Here is a 22,793-nt window from a genome sequence, read left to right as displayed (position 1 = left end):
ATGGGAACAAATATCGATCTCTTCCAGTCAGTTGGCTAGCTGGCTGTCCTCCAGATTTCCTGGCACAACTCACTGAGCACATCCAGGGCAGTGTCTGTTTGTTGAAATAAATCAATTGGTATGCTGTCAGCTCCTGGAGCCTTGCATTTTGCCGATTCCTTCAGAGCAACTTGAACTTCCTCCTTCATCACCCTAGGCTCTTGCTCATATGTTATTTCATGAAATTCCTCTGTGTCAGCCAATTTTTTCTGATACAGTGCCTCTGTGTACTCCTCCATCTTCTTTTGATACTACCTGGATCATTCAACATTCTACCCAAACTATCTTTAAGTTTTGCCACCCGTGGCTTGAATTTGATTTTCAACTCCTTAAGCTGAAGAAACGCTGAGTGAGTTCGGCCCTTTTGATTTTCTGACTCCAGCTCTCTGCACATTTCATTATAGTATATTGCTACAAGCCACAAGAAAGAAAAGAAAGACTTGAATTGTCTCATTTTTAACTCATAATAACCTCATGAGCTACTGATATTTCTTAGGCTGAAGGAACTGAAGAACAAACTCATGTCCCAAGTTCCAATACTTAAGGACTCTATAGGCAGAGTATCAATAAAGGAGGTATAAAAAGAATATGGAAGGAATACAGAGTCATTGTACCCCCAAAAAATGGATGACACAAAAGAATTTAATGAAACAACATATGACTATGTGATATGGTGAAGAAGGAGGAAGTCCAAGCTTGAATTGCTTTGAGGATCCATATCACATATTTTGGGCTTGTTGCCAAGAAGGACCAGTCTTTGGGAAAGAATATCATCCTTTGAAAGGTGAAAGGTGAAAGGACAGCACAGGAGAGGATAACTGAAACATTGATTGGGGTAAAGGATGGGCAGAGTTCAGATCTAACTTACATAAGGTCATGAAGAATTGTAATTGACTCAATGGCACAAAATAATAATGATTCTCCAATATTTAATACACACAAGGTACTCAACAAATACTGTTTAATAATTGAGGTAACGAAAGATTATTTTGTATTCATGGATGACAGACCAACTTTTTCACAAGCAAAACCCAATTTTGACCATAACTGGCTTTTAATAATGTAGATTCTCTAAAAAATTAGAATCGTTTTCTTCTCTGGAGAAAATGGTTATCATTGCTGCCATCAGGATTCCTTGCCCTCCTTTCAAAATGTTGAAAATATTTCTTTAAAACTTTGTCAGATGTTGTCACTTTGTATTTGATATACCATCTTTAGTAACTATTCACTGACTTTTTATATTCCAGCTTACATTGTATATAACTGATTAACAACAGTTAACAACATTAGTTAACAACAGTTGAGTTCCTGGGTTGTCAACTGAAAGGGAGGAGATTGAAGTCCATCCAAAAGTGCCTCAGAAAAGAGTGTTATTGAACTTCAAAAAAAGTCAGCCAATCCATTGAAAAGCCCATTGATCACAGTTCTGCTCTGATGCACTTGGGTCACCCAGAATCGGAGTTAAAACCATGAGCAACATGTCACTTGTATCTAATGGATGTATCCCTTCTTATTTCTATCTGTGATCATTTTTACCTTTTCTATATCCCTCTATTGTGTATTTCATTGTTGTTCAGGCTTGAGAAAGTGTCCATATACAATGTCAATGAATTTATTATTAGAAGACTTAAATTCTTGAACATAAGAATAGTGCATCTATTTGACAACAGTTATCAATTCAACTCCAATAACTCATTGCTATCCAATTATAACAGTCTCATAGCTCACTTCATAGCAGATTTGCCAAGACAAGAAATCACACAGGAAGAGATTGCTCTACTTTCTTCCAAGGAACCACTGGTAGTTTCAAGCCACCAGAGCGATTCGGCCTTTGGTTTGGTAATGCATGACCCTATGAACTATTGTATCTTACTTTGGTGATGGCATTACTGTTGTTAATGTGCCTCTGAGTCAGAACTGATTCATAGCTGATTCTCCAGAAAATTTTCAGAGGCTCCCACATGAGAAGATTGCTCATCTTTCTCTTGTTTCCTGTGGAGCAGCTGATGATATATTCCAACTTCTACCTTTGAGTTGGCAGAACAACTCCTTGCCCATTAGGCCACCAGTTGTTGTTTGGTGCCGTCGAGTCATAGATGACTCATAGTGACCCTATGAACGAATGGCCTGAGCACTGTTAGTACATAAGAGTTTCCGGAGGCAAGCCATTTTGGAAGCGGATGCTGCTCCTGCTTCCATACTTGTTTTAGTCTAGAAGCTCCAGCCAACACTGTTCCCGAGACCTTGGGAGGAGACAACCAGGAGGAACATGGCTGCCTCCTCTCCCAACTGCCTTTGGGCTTAAGGCCACCTCCTGGCTCAAACCCTATTCCAATCGTGGCTTGCCTCACTCCCGGGAACAGAGCAAACCTGCACATCAAACACATGCCCAGGAAAGCACTTGACTCCAAAAGCTTGCCATGATTCCTGCGCTCACACCACCATGCTCCTTCTGGCAAGAAGTTCCCAAGACCCTGGGAGGAGTTAGGCCACCAGAGCTTCTTTATTATTTCATACTTACAATTAAAATTACCACTTTGGGTTATGCATCTTTAAACAGGTAGGTCTTATATTATTAAATCCATTTTAGAAATGAGACACTTGAATCTTCAGGAAGTTCTGTGTTTTTCTTGTAGTTACACAGCTTTTGAAAAACAGAGTCAAGAATCAAAACTAGGTATATTTAAAAACAAAACAAAACAAAAACCAAAACAAAACCCAAAACCAAAACAAATCATTCCTTATTTAGTGTCTTTATTTTAAATTAAAAACCATTCTCCTTCCAATACTTTTAACAACCATGTATACTTTCTTCTAGGAAGCTCTAATGACATAGGAAATTGTGCTGCTAACCTGTCTCTTTGGTGGTTCAAATCCATGAGGAGCTTCATGGGAAAAAGTTGGACTGTCTCTTCCCTCATGATTTAGAGCCTCCTGAAAATGCACCAAAGGGTCAACTAAGAGTCAGATCTAACTTGAAAGCAATGAAGTTATTTGTTGGGTTTTTTTAAATACCTATGTCTATATTTTTACTTTCTGCTGTATTCTTACTAGGTTCTGAATTTTCTTAATATTTCAATTTTTTTAACTTCTGCATTGGTCTAGATCGTTAATGTAAGACAACAGGAACTAGCTCTAGTTGATTTAAACAGGTAAAGAATTTGCTGAAATGGTCCTTGATGGTTCTTAGAATCACAGAGAAGTATGTTCATGAACAAAGGAAAAGGAGGACAGTGGATATCTTTGCTGGTACATTGAGGCCTGACGAGTTTGATAATGGAATCTTTTTACAGAAACTATCACTGTCCATTACTGGAATGGTTTTCCCCTAGTCCCAGCTTCTTGGTGACACGATCTTGTGTTTCAAAGTCTTCATAGATATGTCTGATTGACTATGATATGGTCACACTCCATGTTGAAAAACAAATTGATAAACAATATTTTTTAAACAATTTACTTTTACTTGGGATGTCTAGAGTCCTTGAGTGTTACAAACAGTTTGCACTCAACTGGTTTTGCAGCTCAAACTGCCTACAGCACAATGGAGAAAGGTCTGGTTATCTGCTTTAGTAAAGATTAGTTATGAAGGTCATATAGAATAGTGGTAACCTAGCACATGCAGGTCACCATGAATCCGAATTTCAGAGGGTGTTTTTTTTTAATTTTATTGTCTCCCAAGACTCATTATATATGCACATTACCAAATATGACAAGTGAAATTATTAAAATGCCCTTAGTAAAAATAAAAAGATTAAAAAATAAGTGAATGACTAAGTAATCAAATTTCACTACCAACATCAATTTTAGTCTTCTGTTTTCTTCCCCTGGGCTGATATTTGTGGGAAAAGGAACATATTTGATTTAGAACTATGACTCAATTATCACTCAAGCAATAATTATTCTTGTTCAGCTAGCATTCTGAAGAGTCTAAACTTGTCAGGTAAGTTTTACATTCCTCTCTCAAGAAATTCCTTTCCCCCCGCCCCCACCCCAGTTTCCATCTAATATTTCCTTCCACTGAGTGAACTTCTTTAGGCCTGACAGTATGAATTAGTGCTTTACATAATATTTTAAAAGTGTGAAGAATATATATTTAGCATCCACAATATCTTGGTGATTTTAAAATATGCTTTGTGATTTAATGTCAAGATTTTAAAATATTTTTTTTATAAACAATATACTTCTAGATGTGAGTAACCCTTCCTTTTACAGTATTTTTGAACAGTGGCTCCGAAAATATCGTCCTCTTCAAGAAGTTTACCCAGCAGCTAATGCCCCCATTGGACATAACCGGGAATCCTACATGGTTCCTTTTATACCTCTATACAAGAATGGTGACTTCTTTATTTCATCCAGAGATTTGGGCTATGACTATAGCTATCTACAAGATTCAGGTACAGTTCAGTTCCTTTCCAATCACTTGTTGATTCTACTGTAACAAATTTCTTTTAAGAGAGTGCAAACCTTTATGTATCTACAATGTTAGAAGTCTTTTAAATCAGATGTGGTATTTCACAAGCCTTTCTACCCTAGTATGAAACTATGTCAGTTAAATTTGTGAATAAGGAAGGTGCACCAAGAAAGGTCTACACTAATACAGATTGCGAGTGATAGAAAAATGTCATTCCTAGTAATAACTAGTTCAGTTTTAGATATGTTAAAAACATTTTTTTCAATTTTTTGCTATGCTAAGTATTTCTCTAGATGATTCTATCTATCTATCTATCTATCTATCTATCTATCTATCTATCTATCTATCTATCATCTATCTATCTATCCTTTCTACAGGCATTTGTTAAGTGACTGCTTTGTACAAGGCACGGCCTTAGATACTACAGTGCCAATTACAATTAATATAACCTCTGTCTTCATGGAAGTTACATCCTAATAGAAGAAAGAAACCCTAGTTACCTAGTTATTGCTCCGCTCATGGCCTAAGGGCAAAAAGCTGCACTGCTATCCTGAAGGCATGCAGTTTTAGGCCACCAGTTGTTCTGCAGGAGAAAGATGGGCAATTTCTTCTCTTGTGATTAACTGCCTATAAAAAATCTGCTGGAGGGGGAGTTAGCTATGAGTTGGTTCCAACTTGGTACACAACAAGTGTTGCTGAGGAGATCAGAATTAATTAGTTGTAAAGGGGAGGTAGCTTTACAAATTCTGACTCAGGTTAACTCATGTTAGAGTAGAACTGTGCTCCCTAGGGTTTCAATAATTTTTTGGAGTTTTGGTTTGTTTGTGTTTTTTTTTTCAGTCAAAGCAACTTTAATTATAGAAATAACAGTGAAACTTCATACTAGCTTGTTATTTAGATTGACCTACAACTTCTTTTTTTCTATTTATTTCTCATTGTTTATATTTGAATATTTAAAAATTTTATTTTATATTGGCTTGCATATGAAATTCATCTACATTGTGTTTCACACATTCCTTCATTCACATTGTGGTTTATAAAGTTAATCATCATTGATCTATGCCCTCTATTATCCAGTCTTTTCAAGTCTCCATTGCATTTTTCCCAATTCCTTCACCCTCTCCTCTGCCTACCAAACTCTGCAACACTATGATTTTCCCCTCTGTCCCCCTCAGTACCTGGTTTCTTCCTCTTTATACTTTAGGCTTTTATACACATCTTAGTAGTTATCCTTCTTTTTTTACAATAATGGCCTTATACAGTACTTGTTCTTATGAGACTCAGTTCACTCAGCATAATGTTCTCCAATTTCTCCCATGTTATATAGCATTTTTCCAAACTGCTGCTCCTTCCTGAGTGCTGCATAGTATTCCATAGTGTGGATGTACAATTTCTCAATCCGTGCATTTGTTGATGCACATTTGAATGGTTTCCATGATCTCATGATTATGAATAACACTGCTATGAACATTGGTGTACAAATCTCTGGGTCTTAGTTCTTCGCAGCATATTCAGAGCTGTAGAATAGCTGAGTCATATGGAATTACTAATACTCTCTGTTCATGGATAGGAAGATTCAATATAGTAAAAATGAAAATCTTACTGAAAGCAATCTTCATGCTTAATGCAATTCCAGTAAAGATGCCAAATTTTTCAGAGCAACTGTCAATTTTATTTGGAAAGGAATGAAACCCTGAAAAAGCAAATCACTTCTGAAAAACAAAAATAAAGTGGGAGGCATATCACATCCCTGCACCCCTAACTGATCTCAAAACTTATTATACAGCTATAAGAACCAAACCACCAAGATACTGGTATAGTGACATACACATAGGCCGTCAGAACAGAATAGAGAACCTAGAAATTAACCCATGTCTCTATGGTCCACTGGAATTCAACAGAAACAAAATCTATCACATGGGGAAATGACAACCTCTTCAATGATTGGTGCAGCAAAACTGGACTTCTATATGAAGCAAATTGAAGCAGGATCCACATGTTACACCATACACAAAAATCAACTCAAGGTGGATCAGAGACCTAAGGTCCAAAACCATTCGAGACAAAATGGAATAAAACTTTAAATGTCTAGTCTTTGTGAAAATAGGCCGGCAAATACAGCCAGAAATACATAAATAGGAGAGGATAATATCCATGAATGAGACTTTCTTAAGTCCCCGTGTGCAACAGTTGTTGTTGTTTTCAAATAGGGTGAAAAGAAAACCTACTGATTATGAAAAAAACTTTTGGCAATGCTATCTCAGACAAGAGTCTTGTAAGGAAAATTTACAGTGTCCTACAGGGCCTCCATAAAAATAAAAAAAAATAAAAAAAGACTAATAACCCAAATACAAAATGGGCAAAAGACATGGAATGAATTTTCACATAGGGAGACGTTCAGATGGGAATGGCTAACAAACACATGAAGAAATGCTCAAAATCACTGGCAATAAGAGATGTAAACAAAAAACTACAATAAGATACCATCTCATCCCAGTAGCAGTGGCAAAATTTAATAAGATAGCAAGCAATAAATGTTAAAGAGGATGTGGAGAGATTGGAACTCTCATACTCTTGGTGGGATTGCAAAATGGTACAATCACTCTGGAAGGCAGTTAGGCCTTTCTTCAAAATGGCTGTTTTTAAATGCAGATCTTAGGCCTTTATTTTGAGGAGCTTTTGGTGGACTAAAACCTCCAGCCTTCAGTTAGCATCTAATTATGTTAAGAGTTCTTATTTCAGAATTTTAACTGCTGTTATATTGGCTCTTACTCACAGTGAGCCCATGAACAATACAGCCCTACCCAATTCTGTGCTATGCTCACGAGCTCTGCTGTGCTTAAACCCACTGTTGCAGTCACTTTATGTATCAAACCATCTCCTTGAAGTGCTTGAACGTGTCAGGTACTAATTTGAAAAGAAGCCTGGAAGCTGAGGCTAGATCCTATAAATCCTTGGCTATTGATTTTAGACATACTGTTAGAACAAAAGGAGCCAATCATGAGTGTTAAACAGATTATGGACAAATTTGAATCTTCAATATATTTTTGTTACTTCAATGTGTAGAATCTAGTGTAGTGTTTGCAAAGCAGAGACAGGAAGGTCAGTGAAAACACCACTGCAAGAATAAATGGAAGGGGGAAAAGTGGATTTGGTTTGAATTACAGTGATGATAGTGGTGGTCATGGCTGTTGTTACGTGCCATCAAGTCGCTTGCGACTCATAGCAACCCTATGTACAACATCCCTAAACTCTGCTCTGTCCTGTTCCAATTGCACCGTCTCCAACACACCCATCCTGATTACCCCAGTCACTGAGTCAATCCACCTCATAGGGGGCCTTCCCCTTCTGTGCGGTCCCTCCACCCTACCAAGCATGATGTCCCTCTCCAAGGACCTGTCCCTCCTTGCAACATGTACAAAATATGTTAGACAGAGCCTCAGAATACTTGCCTCCAAGGAGCAGCCTGGTTTGACCCTTTCCAGGATGAATCTATTTGTTTTCCTAGCAGTCCATGGTACCCTCAATACTCTTCTCCAGCACCACAGCTCAAAGGCATCAATTCTCCTTCTATCCTCCTTAGTCATTGCCCAGCTCTCTGATGCCTAACAAGTGAAATCAAAGACCATGGCCTGTATCAGACGCACCTTAGTCTCCAAAGAGATACCATTGCTCTTCAGTACTTTGGAGAGGTCCCTAACAGCAGACTTTCCCATGGCAATGCGCCTTTTAATTTCCTGGCTGCTGGTGCTGAGAGTGTTGACTGTGGAGCCAAGCAAACTGAAGCTGTGAACAATCTCAATCTCTTCACCATCCATCCTGATGCTGCCAATTGGCCCAGTGGTTAGATTAGAATCTTTGTCTTCTTGACATTGAGCCTCAGTCCATACTGAAGGCTACAGTCCTTGACCCTCTGCAGCAAGCACTTCAAGTCCTCCTCAGTTTCAGCAAGCAGGGTTGCATCATCTGCATATCTCAGCTTGTTGATAGATCTTCCACCAATCTTGACCCCATGTTTCTCCTCAAAGAGCCCAGCCTGTCAGATTATCTGTTCTGCATACAAGTTGAAAAGGTATGGAGACAGGACACATCCCTGGCATACGCCTTTCCCAATTTTGAACCATGCAGTGTTTTCTTGCTCTGTTCAGACAACTGCCTCTTGGTGCAAGTATAAGTTTCTCATTAGCATGATCAAGTGTTCTGGTATTCCCATTCTTCTCAGATTCAGCCAGTTTGTTATGATCTACACAGTCAAATGCCTTTGCATAGTCAATGAAATACAGATAGACATTCCTCTGGTCCTCCCTGCTTTCAGCTAAGATCCATCTAGCATTAGCTACAATATCCCTAGTACCACAACCCCTTCTAAACCCAGCCTGGACTTCTGGCAGTTCTCTGCTGATGTGTTGTTCAGCCGTTTTTGGATAATCTTCAGTAGAATTTTGCTTGCATGTGAAATCAATGAGATTGTTCTAGTTTCCACACTCTGTTGGGTCACCTTTCTTTGGGATGGGAACAAATGCAGATCTCTTCCTGTCAGTTGGCCAAGTGGTTGTTCTCCAAATTTCTTGGTTCAACATGGTAGTGGTGGTAGGAAGTGACAAAAGAACCACGAAAACATTGTATAATACTTTGAAGATGAAATGTATAGACTGTGGCAAATTACCTACACATTGAAAAATGAGGAAGTTATTAGGGATTTCTTTAAGACGTATCTGTTCTTTTTTTCTGTCCTTGGGACATCTAGTGCTCCTCCCCAATACCACAACTCAAAGACATCAAAGTGGCATTTATAAAATCTTTTTGATGGAGATAATATTTTACATATTTTTATTTTAAAAAATAGCTTTATTAACTGTTAATTTAGATTTAAATTATCACACAAAGCTATACCATTTTCCCCCTGTATTTTATTTTGTTACTCTTTTGAGGATTATTGTCTCAGAGCTCTGATGGTCTAGCAGTAAGGAGTTACACTGCAATACGAAGATAATCTATTGGAATCCACCAGCTGCTCCATGGGAGAAAGATGGGAATTATTTCCCTCTGTAATTTATTGCATATTAAAGCCCACTGGAGGGTCAGCCATTGGTCAGTTCTGACATGGCAGTACGTAACAACCACCAACTGATTAAGAGGCACACTATATTACAGTACTGTTGATCTGAGCTTAAGAGTCTAAGCATTTTACAGGTATCTTAGTGACAGGCGGCAAAAAGATGGTTCCAGGAACAGGAAAGGATACATAACAGGAAAACTGTCCAGCCCATTAGCCCTATTTGTTCTGGTTAAGCTGAGGATGTTTCACTTTTACCTCCTTTTTTGGTGGTGGTGGTGGTGGGAATCAGTTTCACAGATTCTACTGATTTAAAAATATTTAAAAGCCTTATTATTTGTCTGAATAATGGTGAATAGTATGACCCTTGTTTCAGATTCTGGTTTATTTTTTTTCTTTCTTTCTGCGACAGTTTGCAAAGTAACAATTCTTTTTCTTCTCGGTTTATGGATTTCCTTTATATTCTATATTAAATTGGCATATACCCAACTTTAGAGCATATTACATTACTTTCTGTTCTCTGTTTCTTTGTAGCAGGGGATAAGGAATTTCAAAAGATAACTAGAACTTTTGAAGCATAAATGACAGAAACACCATAGGAATGAGATTTTTTTTAAGGGAAATTGTTGGCTTACAAAATCTAAAGGAAAGATGAACATTCAAACCGTGGGAAACATCAAGATAAGCCAAGGCTCAGGAACAGCAGGAGCCAGAGAATTAAACACCCTAAGGACTGTCTTATAGCTCTTGTTTCTTCTTTTTCTGTATGTGTATTGGCTTCAACCTATTCTTACCCTTAACTCCTGAAATAACTGGCTTCCAATTCCAGAACAATAAATTCTAAGTAATGGTTCCTATTAGAACATTGCATGTCAGGACATCACATACATATTAACCAAATACATCAAAGCAACAGAACATGAAAGAATGTTGCCAACTCTGCATCAGCTGGGGTTTTAAATATAACATGGGTCCAAATTTCCTTGACTTAAATAAAAGTTCAAATTGTTCATGGCAGTTAGGGAAATAAAACTTGCTGGAATAGCACTCTAGGTATGGTGTATTATCAAATGTCAACTCCATATGGGCCAGATGGTTCCTTTTTTTGTAGCTCCACAATCCCTGGAATTTTCCCTGTACCCTGTAGTCTGTGAGGACACACCAACAATGCACAGGCGGTGTTTATGCATGTAATTATGAAGGACTTCCATTCCTAAGTCTGTCTGTATTTGAATTTTCGACGTGCACTGAAATAGGGTATGGTTTGCATCTAATATTGATAGGATATATGTCTTAGTCTATAGTATAAAATATGCCTTCTGAAAAGGAGCTCTAACCTATTCCATAAGGAATTGCACTGTCAACCGAAAGGCCACACTTCTCTGGTGGTTTGAATCCACCACGTGCTCTGAGAGGAAAATATGGACAATCACCTCCAGTGCGATTTAAAGCCTCTGAAAACTCATTAGAAGATCAGCTATGAGTTGGTTCCAATGAGTTTTAATGAGTAACTTCTGAGCATGAGAAACATGAAACAAACCCTTCGATACACTAAATATCTTTTGTTGTTATCCTAAATATCCTTCACAGTGATATGGCAATAAAAATATGATGTGCGTTACAAACATTACATTTGTTCTTTTTTAATCACTGAATGTACTTAGAATGTTTAATGGATTTTGTGGAGATAGGCTTATAACTACTCTAGGTTACATATAAATTGAGTGTTTATAGCTCAGCAACGGCCTATATTTTCATTCTAAGTAGCACAAAGGGAAAGAAAGAAGGGAAATAGAGAAGACATATTCTCTTTTTCAGAGAGCTGTGCCCAAAAGTTATCTATAATTCTGTTCATCACTTACTCACATAGCCATAATTTGCTGCTAAGTTGGTCCAAAATGCACTATCTTTATATCATTAGTTATTTTTCAATACAGAAACTTGTATAAAAAATGGCTCTTTTATACAGGCTCTATCCATAATAGGCAAATATTAAGTGAAGACTTTTTCACTTACTACTCAAATGGTATTATTTCCTAAATTGACTCTAAATTAATCATACCATTACCTTAATTCATCCAAAATTTGTATTTCCTAGAAAGTTCCTACTGATTGTATGCAGAAAATTTCCAATATCTCCTTTTAATGCAATTAATTGCTCGCACCAAAGTCTGCTGTTATCATCGAGATTCTAACCCACTACAAACCCATTGAGCAGACAGAACTGCTCTATAGGACTCCCAAGACTCCCATGTACTGTACTCCTTATTTCAGATCTTCAAAGTTAGATGAATTCAGAGATAGAAAGATCTATTGGCAGCAGCAATCTGGGCATTGTGCCTTCTTGAAGGCATCTGTTTATGCTGTGTGAAGTATTACAAGTGATTAGAATGGTAGACATTATTCCTTCCTCAGAATCAGTTTAAAATATAGTTGGTTGAAATCTATTTTTGGGGAGATTCAAAATTGTGAGTTTTATTAATACAGAAGCAACTTTGGTGGCATAGTGGGTTAAGCGTTGGATTGATAACCAAAAGATTAACAGTTTGAAATCCACCAGTCACTCAGAGAGAAAGTTGAGGCCGTCTACTTTCATCAAGAATTACAGCCTTAGAATCCCTAAGAGTGTAAGGTCACTGAGGAAGAACAGAACCCAGTTCAAGGCCAAGAAAGAAAGACAGTTTATTGAGGGGAAACTGCCAGGCTGGCTCTCAAGCAGAAATCCAGCCCCCACTAAAATGTAGAAAGGTGTTTTATATTCTCTTACCAGGAACTTGGGTACAGGGATGCTCACAGATGTTTTCTACAAAATAAGGAAGTGGGCTGGGGGTCTCAGGTAACTATTTCTGGGAAAGGGGGTAGGGTAGTTTTATGAGAGAGAGAAAGAGAGAGAGAGAGAGAGAGAGAGAGAGAGAGAGAGAGAGAGAGAGAGCGCGAGCGCACAGCTGCTATTTTCTGTGATTGGATTATTTCAACAACCAACCATTCTGGGAGAGGAAGGAACGGTCTCTGCAGTTCCAATAAAGAGACGTTCTACTCTGTTCTATTGAGTCTCTAAGAATTGGAATCAACTTAATGGTAATAAGTTTGGACTTTTCTATGAAAAGAACTATATTGTCCTGGGTTTAGGGGTTTGGAGGAGCATCCTATGATTCCCAAGAACTTGCCAGTGCTTTAAAATGTTCAAGTCTGTCTAATAGAAAAACTAAATTATTAAATGGTTAGTTGTACAAAACTATTCTATAGATGATCATTTTTAATGAGTGCAGCATAAGTAACAGTGAATCTAAGAACTCATATTTAATCAAGTATATACTAGCAATAAAAATCAAAGCGTAACAACAAGCATTGTTTCCTTATTTTGCTGGAGAAACTAAGAGTTATGAATATTAGGTCTAATTTCTCCAAATTCTCACAGTGAGTAAAGAACACAGCTGGTATTCAAACTCAAGTATCTGACTTCAATACCATAATAATGATAATGATTAATAATTCTGATAATGATAACAATGAAAAAGTAAAAACGTTCCAATGTCCTCTGTTTCAGTTCCAGATTCCTTTGAAGACTACATTAAGTCGTACTTGGAACAAGCCAGTCGGATTTGGCAGTGGCTTCTTGGGGCCGCTATCGTGGGGGCTCTTCTCACTGCTCTGCTGGGAGGCCTCACTTGTCTACTTTGTCGTCGTAGCAGAAAGCAGTTCTCTGAAGAAAAGCAGCCCCTTCTCATGGATAGGGGGGATTATCACAGCTTGCTGTCCCAGAGTCGTTTATAAGAAAGCTCAGCCAATAGAGCAAGGCCATAAAAAGTCCATCTCGATAACTAGGTGGAGTTCAAGTTCATTGTTGGAATTGTAAGGTCATACATAGTACACTTCCAACCTACCCAATTAGATAGAACACACTTATAATTGTGGTGTTTTTTTTTCATTCATCCTTGTATTATTATTTCCCATTTCACATTTCTAAGAAAATGCCATTTGAATAGAGTAACTTTGCCAATGTCTGCATTAAACTGATCTAATTGAAATTTTAGTACTCCTAACTAGTCAGCAATTACTTTTTTAAAATTTTCCCTTCATGTTTTTGGCTCAATAAAATATTAACAAATTTACACAAATTAATTCTTTTGAGCTTGGGAAATGAAATTTTTACTTCTCTCAGGAACCATGTTTTTCCTCCTCTATGTTTTCTATTCCTTTCCATAATGTGTTATAGATCCCAAATATAAGGATATTCCAACCCTTTCCTTCTACAGAAATGTCTACACATTTACAATAATAACAAGAGATTTGTATTTAAGACTAATGGCTTATATCAATATTAAGCATATTCAATGTGTTTTATTAAAATTTTATTTACTGTAATGTCCAATGCTAGGAAATATGAGAACTTGAGAACAAGTGTCTGAATATAAGCTGTCTGCCATTTTAGTAAAAGAACTCATTCACTTTCTTTGTATAAAATACCTTAAATTAAGATTCCAGATAATCTCTTTAGTTTTTTAAGCCCAGTTTAACTTAATAGTCCAATTAGTACTAATATTATGTGGCTATGTATAACAAAAATTACAAGAACTAGTGGGTAGGAGTAATAAAGGGCTAAAACTGTCTAGTACTTAAAACTTTCCAAAACTAGAGCAGACATTCCTGGAAAATAATAAGTGGCTGCCACTAGAATTCTTAATATATATGATGCAAATTAGAGTCCATAGATAAAATGTAATTGTTGAGTTTATAATCATCTCATTTAGTTAAAGGCTCTTAATTTCTTCCTCATTTCATCTCAACTAACACTGTCAAGTTGAACCAACTCATAGGGGATATTTCAGCAGGTTTTCAGAGGCTACAAGTTGCATAGGAGAGATTGCCCATCTTTCTCCCACAGAGTAGTTAATTTGAATCACTTGCCTTTGGGTTGACAGTGTAACTTCTTACCCAGTAGTCCACCAGAGTTTCACTATCAAAGTCAAACAATGTTTTTACAACTCTAATTCTTTCATATTGTTTCAGATACAATCTCTACCCCTTCCAACCTAACTTGTTCGCTCTGTCCTGGTGTCAATCATATTCCATTACCACTAGAGCATTCTTATTTGTTCAGCATTTGCAAAATATTGCTAAAATTGACAGCTTGACTCACACCTGGACACTTTTCTTCAGTCAGTCCCGGATACCATCTTTTCACTCTCTCTTGGTTATATGCTGTAAAGGCAAATCTATCCAATCCCAATTCCTTGAAATATGCCTGGATCTGTCATGATAAACATAAGAAATCTTTAATAAATGCAGTTACAGAGAAATATTTATCCTATAAATTCTATAGCTTGACAGATTTACCAATTGCTAGCCTGTTCTTTAGTCAAGCAAAGGAAGAGGCTTTATGAAATCAGAAGGCAAATACTGTTTTATTAGGGAAATCTGCAAAAGATTTCTTTAAAGTACACAAGAAACACTAGCAATTATAAAAATTAAAATCAAAACCATAATGAGAAACCATCTCATTATAGAAGCAGTAAGAAAGTCTAACATGTAGCAAAATAAATATTGGAGAGGATGTAGAGAGATAGCAACTCTTACATATACACTGCTAGTGGAATTGTAAAAAGGGTACAACCACTCTGGAAGGCAGTTTGGCAGTTTCTTAAAAAGCTAAATACAGAAAAATCCTGTATGACCTAATTATTCCATTGGTAGGACTGTATCCCAAGGTAATTAGAACTGAGACATGAATTAAGTGCACTTATGTTTAGAGCAACATTATCACAATAGTAAGAAAATGGAAATAATTCAAATGTTCATCAGTAAACAAAATGTTTGAGAAAATGTGGGACAGTCACACAATGGACTACTCCACAGTACTAAGGAACTATGATTTTATAAAACGCTATATAACCTGGGGGACACTAGAAAGCATTATACTGAATGAACTCAGACTCACAAGAAAAAATATCACATAAAGCCACTATTGTGAAAATAGGATAGCTGAGCAAGATATGTAAACATGTTCAAAAGGGGAAAAGGAAACAGAAGATGTTATTATGTGCCATCAAGTTGACTATCAAAAAAGAGAAAGATACTCAACGAGATGGATTGAGACAGTCACTAGAGCATTGGGTTAAAATATCAGGTTAAGACAAGGTTCAGATATATTGTTCATAGGATGAGTTGTATGAGTTTATAGTCACACTGATAGCACCTAACAACAACAAAGGAATAGCCTTTCCCAGCAACATTCTTAACAAGATTAAGCTTTGTCATCTTTGCCTCCAACATTCTGGCTTCACTTTTATCAAGATAGATCTGTTTGTTCTTTTGGTAGTCCATAAGATGTTCAGTTCTCTTCTCCAGCATCACAGCTCAAAGGTATCAATTCTTCTGTCATCCTTATTAATTTTCAAGCTCTCAGATATATAGCAAGTAATTTAAAAGATCATGACTTGAATCAGAAACACCTTAGTCCTCAAACTGGCATTACTGTTCTTTGGTAATTTGGAGAAGTGCCTGTCCTTAGACTTTCCCAATGCAATATATCTCCTGATTGCCTTACTGTTGGTACCAAGGGCATTGACTGTAGATTCAAGTAAGATGAAATTGTTCACAATTTAAAACTTTTCTCCATCTCTCATGAGACTACCTAAAGTATGGTAAAAGGAAACAATTATGACACACCCCTTTCTTAAATCATGTAGTGTTCCTTTGAGCTGTGATGCTAGAGAAGAGTACTGAATATACCATGGACTGCCAGGAGAACAAACAGGGTCGTCGTGGAGAAGGTGAAACCAGGCTGCTCCTTGGAGGTAAGGATTCTGAAGCTTCATCTCACATACTTTGGGGATGTTGCAAGGAGGAACCAGTCCTTGGAGAGGGACCCTGTGCTTGGAAGGGTGGAGGGACAGGACAAGAGAGGAAGACCTTCAGTGAGATAGATTCATTCAGTGACTGGGGTAATGAGGGTGGGTATATTAGAGACAATAAAGTTGGCATAGAATAGAGCAAGTTTCAAAGCTATTGTACATAGGGTCGCTATGAGTCGCAAGGGAGTCAACGGCACATAACAACACAGCGTTCCTGTGCTCTGTTCAGACAACAGCCTCCTCTTGTGTAAGTTTTGCATGAGCACAAATTCTGGAATTTCAATTAATCTCAATGTTAGCCATAATTTGTTATGATCCACACAGTAAAATGTTTTGTACAGTCAATAAAGCACAGACATCCTTCTGGTATTCTTTGCTTTCAGCCAAGATCTGTCTGACATTAGCAATGGCATCCCTGGTACCATAGTCTCTTCTACAAACAATTTGAACATGTGGAAGTTCTCTATGTACTGTTCTAGCTTTTTTGTATTGTTTTTTAAGTGATCTTAAGCATTATTTTCCTTGCATGTGATATTGATATTGTTCAATAACATCCACATTCTGTTGAATCACCTTTGTTCCAAATGGGAAGAAATATGAGAATAGTTACAGTAGTAGATGTAGAATCTAGATTGGAAATCAACTAAAATCAGGAGAAATAGCTGTAAACATCCTCCAACAGTTGGAAAATGGAATATGCAAAGTGTAATGGTTGGAAAACTAGAGGGTGTAAAAAAAGCTACTGGCAGATATCTGTATAATTTTTTTTTAATTGCAAGGCAATTCCTTTCTTTATCAATATACTAAAAATAGAATTTTCTCGTGTTTCTTTGGAGAAAGTATCTATTTGTGTAGCAGCAGCATCTGTGATAAAAAGCCCACCATTTTGATTTTATAGTTTTTACAGTGAGACACTGAATATATATGGCGGATATTTCAATATATTTCTCAATTTCATTAAATTCTAAATTCATTAAATTCTGTGACTTTATTTTACGGTGTAACATATCAAAATTGTTCTGTTTTCTACACCTATCCTTTTTTATATGATACTGTAAGTCACATTTTGTTGTGTTGTTGTTGTTATGTGCCGTCAAGTTGTTTGCGACTCATAGCGACCCTATGTACAATAGCCCTAAACCCTGCTCTAACCTGTGCCAATCGCATTGCCTCTGACACACCCATCCCGATTACCCCAGTCACTGAATCAATCTACCTCATAGAGGGTCTTCCCCTCCTGTGCTGTCCCTCTACCCTACCAAGTATTATGTCCCTCTCTAAGGACCTGTCTCTCCTTACAACATGTCCAAAGTATGTCAGATGAAGCCCCAGAATCCTTGCCTCCAAGGAGCAGCCTGGTTTAACCCTCTCTAGGATGAATCTGTTTGTTTTCTTGGCAGTCCATGATACCCTCAATACTCTTCTCCAGCACCACAGCTCAAAGGCTCAATTCTCCTCCTATCCTGCTTAGTCATTGACCAACTTTCTGATGCATAACAAGTGATTGCAAAGACCATGGCCTGTATCAGGTGCACCTTAGTCTTCAGAGAGACACCGTTGCTCTTGAGTACTTTAGAGAGGTCCCTAACAGCAGACTTTCCCATCACAATGTTTTTTGATTTCCTGGCTGCTGGTGCCAAGAGCGTTGACCATAGAGCCAAGCAAACTGAAGCTGTGAACAATCTCAATCTCTTCACCATCCATCCTGATGCTCCAATTGGTCCAGTGGTGAGAATCTTTGTCTTCTTGACATTAAGCTTCAGTCCATACTGAAGGCTACAGTCCTTGACCCTCTGCAGCAAGTGCATGAGGTCCTCTTCAGTTTCAGCAAGCAGGGTTGTGTCATCTGCATAACGCAGATTGTTAATAGATCTTCCAACAATCTTGACGCCACACTTCTCCTCATAGAGCCCAGCCTCTTGGATAATCTGCTCTGTATACACGTTGAAAAGGTATCGAGATAGGACACATCCCTGGCACACACCTTTCCCAATTTTGAACCATGCAGTGTTTACCTTGCTCTGTTCTGACGACTTCCTCTTGGTCCAAGTATAGGTTTTTCATTAGTGCGATTAAATGTTCTGGGATTCCTATTCTTCTTAGAGTCAACCATAGTTTGTTATGATCCACACAGTCAAATGCCTTTGCATAATCAATGAAACACAGATAGACATTCTTCTGGTATTCCCTGCTTTTAGCTAAGGTCCATCTAACATCAGCTACAATATCCCTAGTACCATGACCCCTCCTAAACCCAGCCTGGACTTCTTCTGGCACCTCTCTGCTGATGTGCTGTTCCAGTCATTTTTGGATAATCTTCAGTAGAATCTTGCTTTTGTAAAAGAATTTCGAAAGCATTATTGGGGCCAAACTCTTACAACAAGTCATATATAAAATTCTCCATCTATAGAAGTAGATATTTAATGTGTATAAGTCATCCCAACCAAAAAAAAAATGACTCCTTTTCCTTGTTTATATTGGCTTTGATTTGTGGGAACAGTTTTATCATTGTAAAAAAGGGGCCTCATTTAGGCCACCTTTTGGGGGGGGGTGCAATTTCGGAGGACATGTCAGTAGAACCAAGTTTCACTCTCATCTGATTAGACTTCTGAAAGACACAAACATGTTGGGAAAGATTTTGGATATTTCTCTCTTTCTCTCTCTCTCTGACTTTTTATTGATCTTTTAAAAAATATTTGTTAGTTAGTGCCATATAAAAAAAAACACACAAAAATATATATGATGACCACTGATTGCCTTGACTTTCAACACATGACAGTAACTTAAACTATGTAAGAAAATAAATTAAGTAATTTCTTTTTAAGAAACTCTTCTGAAAGTGAGGGAGACCAGTAGATTGAAAGGAGGAGTGGCATCCACTTCCATAATAGCTTGCCTCTGGAAACCCTATGAGCCTGGAGAGAGGATGAAAGGCACCCAAGCATTGAGGACTCTCCTTCATAGGGTCGCTATGAGTCACCTGCGACTAGACGACACTTAACACAGCAACAACAAAAAAGTAGAGCTCCTTAAATATCCTTAACATTTCCAAGCAAACCCTCCTCTGGGGATCAACTTTCATGTAAATAAAAGATAATTCTAAGGCCAATCCATCACTCGCCAATCTGCCATACTGTGGTAGCTTGTGTGCTGCTATGATTCCACAATCTTTGCCACTGGTTTTTCAAACAGCAGTAGGGTCACGTAGAGTACATAGGTTTCAGTAGTTTTACATCTAAGACAAATCAAGAAATGAGTATAAATAGCTGCAAATATCCATTAATAACTGGAACATGGAGTGCATTAACTGAATTTTAGGAAAATGGAAGGTTGTCAAAAGTGAAATGGACCTGCCAGAACGTCAAGCTGGATTCAGAGGGAGCTGAATCTAATGAGCTGAATCCATTGCTAACTATAGATGGATATTGACTGAAGCAGAGAATACAAGAAAGATGTTTGCTTGTTTTATTAACAATATAAAGGCATTCAATAGTGTGTATCATCATAAGTTAGAGAATACATTGAGAAGAATGAGAATTCCTTAACAATTAATTGTTTATGGGAAAACTACATAGATGACATAACAGGGAGATACTATATTATTTCAAATCAGGAAAAGTGTACCAGGGTTATGTAACTAAGTCAATATGTGTACCCAAACTCACTCCTATCCATTGATTGGGATCTGACTTGTAGTTGGCTCTCTATTGAGTTTCGGAGGCTGTAAATGACACGAGAAGAGATTGCCCATCTTTCTCCTGTAGAGCCACTGGTAAATTAGACACATGAGAGAAAGACAGCCTTTGGGTTAGAAGCACTATTCCCTGTAGACTATGCCAACAGGGTTCCATCATTCAATGTGTATACTGGGGTGGGGGCCCAAACCTACAAATCAAAATACTTCACAAACTAGAAACTAGACTACATGAAGAAGAACATAGCATTGGAATTGAAGGGAAACTCATCAACAATGAGCAATATGCAGATGACACAAATTTGCTTGAAGAAAATAGGCTTTGAACTTCAGTAACTACTTCAAGACTTATTAATTAAATAGCACCAGGGGGCAAGATACTTCTCAATATAATCAACAATATGAGACCAAAAGTGCAAGATGTGCCTAAAATAAAGCTCATAAGGCAGGACAGGGTTAAAAAGGATGATGAATGTGGAAATAGGAAACAGAAGGAGGATATTGGAAATGTTATTACATTGAGCGGCCAATTACATTGAGTGAAACCAACATCATGAAATAAAATGTGCAATAGTTGTTGAATGGAAAGCATATTTGCTCTGTACACTTTGACTGAGGCTCCAATAAACAAAATCGAGTCTGATAAGGTAAAAAAAAAAACAAACAAAAAACCAAACACAAAAACTATGCAGCCTATGTTTGCATTATTGCTTTATAACTTCTTAACGTCAATGTAAACAATCATTCTTTTGACTTCATACTGATATGGCATTCCTTACATTTCATACAATCACAATGCATACACTGTAATGATTTCTAATTTCTTTTTTTAAAAAATAGCTAATGGAAATGTTACAATTTAGCTACTAATTAGGATATTTTAAAAGTTGTTCTAAGCACTTCATACATTAAGTAATTTCATTTTCCTATCATCAACTTATTAAATATTTAAAAGAAGAAATGGTAACTCAAATAGAGTAAGAGGGTTGCCCATGTTCACTTGTCTGTGCTGTAGTTTAGGTGTGTAGCTAGGATTTGAAGGTAATTCTCTTCCCAGACTATTTTTTCTCTCTCTTTTCACTCAGAATTGTAGGGTTTAATAGGAAAACATGTTGAGGAGTGTAAAAGGTAAAGGATATAAAAAAGTGAAAGTCCAGGTTCAATAAATAGCAATCCCAAGCCAGGTTAATAGCAAGGCATAAACCCTCAATTAGTGCAGACAGCTTCTTAGTCAACAAGATATGACCCCTTAATTAATCCTGGCAGCTTCTCAGTCAACAGCAACATACCTTTGGTGCAGGAAATTTTGCATGAAAGTATGCATGCTCTTCTCCCTACTGCTGCTTCTTTCCTGGTGTCAAGGCTCCCATATCAAAAGCTCTGGTCGTAACACCACCTGCTCGCCAGGCTACACCTTGGTAACGTCTCTTTATCTGCCTAGTTAGGTCTCTCTCTTATGTTGACATTATCATTGTTGAGAATGCTGATCAATGGTGAACAGTTGAAGCAGCAGGAGACACTGCCTTAGGTGGAGGCAAAAGCAATGGAGAGAAAAGGCATTTTCCAAAGTCCTACCACCACAGACACTCAATGAGATTAACTGACCCAGTGCCTGGAACAATGACCTAGAGAATGTTAAAAGAGGTCATTTAACAGTTTTCAGAACAGGGCAAGGTTCCTAGGAGACTAGTTGGGGTTTTTTTTGTTTGTTTGTTTAGGAATTATTTTTTTCCATTAATTTATTTATAACAAGAAGAGGGGAAAGACAAAAAGTTGTTTCACATTACAAACCTCCCTCCACTCGCAAAACCTAATACTTGGTTATCAAGTAAAAAAATCAGTTGATTCACAAACTGGTTTGAATTTAAAGTAAGACATATATAAAAACCTGGACAGAGACAGCATTCTTCCCAACCCAGAGGCCAAAGGGACAACACATGGGACTAAACACTCAACAGAAGGAAGTCTGGATTCTCAAGATTTAGGAGTGAAGGCACCCCATTTCTGGCTAAGGGAATTGGGGAGCATGGTAAACAAAACATAGACTATTTTTAATTGCACTTTTCACAGTATATGTTAGTTAATTATGCTGAAGAATCATGATTAACCAATTCTTTGACAAAGGACATTTGCACATTTTCTTTATTTTTCACTACCATGTTTAGTGCTGTAACAAATGTATTTCCACATGTAGCATCTTACTGTAGAGTTATTTTCCAGAATATTGTTTTTAGTTTTTATTTCTAATGTATTTGCATCATGGTACTGAAAAAGGCTACAGAGATTTAAAAAGGCAAAATGACAGGAAAGGTGAAGAATCTATGAGAAGTCAACTCACAAATTCACTGCTGTTCAATTGGCTCCAGCTCATGACAACCCTCTACTGGTTTTCTGAGGCTGTAAATGGCAAAAGGAGAAGACCAGCCATCCTTCTCCCTCAGAGGCACTGGGGATTCACACCACGACAGACAGGTGGTCTTTAGTTAGCCGTGGGGGTCACCGTGGACTGTGCTGACAGATCTCTCCAAAGATAGGTAACAGGCTGCTAGTCTCTTTGAAGGACACTGTAAATCTAATCACTACTTAAACTTTTACTTCCAATTGGCATATATTTAAAAATCAAAGTGTTTCTTAAATAGCCATTGCAACATGCTAAATTTAGAAAAATTCAGATTGAAGCCATATTAAGAAAATAGGGACTAATATGCATGTAAATTATACAAAAGATGATATATTTAG

The 22,793-nt window shown here is 37.4% G+C and overlaps 1 protein-coding gene across 1 annotated transcript in view; it reads left to right on the top strand.

Annotated features, from left to right (window-relative positions):
- Nucleotides 1-13,280, top strand: part of TYR (tyrosinase) — a 160,440-nt gene extending 147,160 nt beyond the window's left edge. Inside the window, exons 4-5 of the mRNA XM_006895274.1 lie at nt 4,252-4,433; nt 13,054-13,280. Of these exons, the coding sequence (XP_006895336.1) occupies nt 4,252-4,433; nt 13,054-13,280 (409 nt within the window). The remainder of the gene's footprint in view (nt 1-4,251; nt 4,434-13,053) is intronic.
- Nucleotides 13,281-22,793: the final 9,513 nt, after the last annotated feature.

Source organism: Elephantulus edwardii, unplaced genomic scaffold (assembly GCF_000299155.1).
Source record: "Elephantulus edwardii isolate Elephantulus edwardi_28Jun2011 unplaced genomic scaffold, EleEdw1.0 scaffold00163, whole genome shotgun sequence".
NCBI lineage: Eukaryota > Metazoa > Chordata > Mammalia > Macroscelidea > Macroscelididae > Elephantulus > Elephantulus edwardii.
This window is presented reverse-complemented; position numbering and strand designations above follow the sequence as displayed.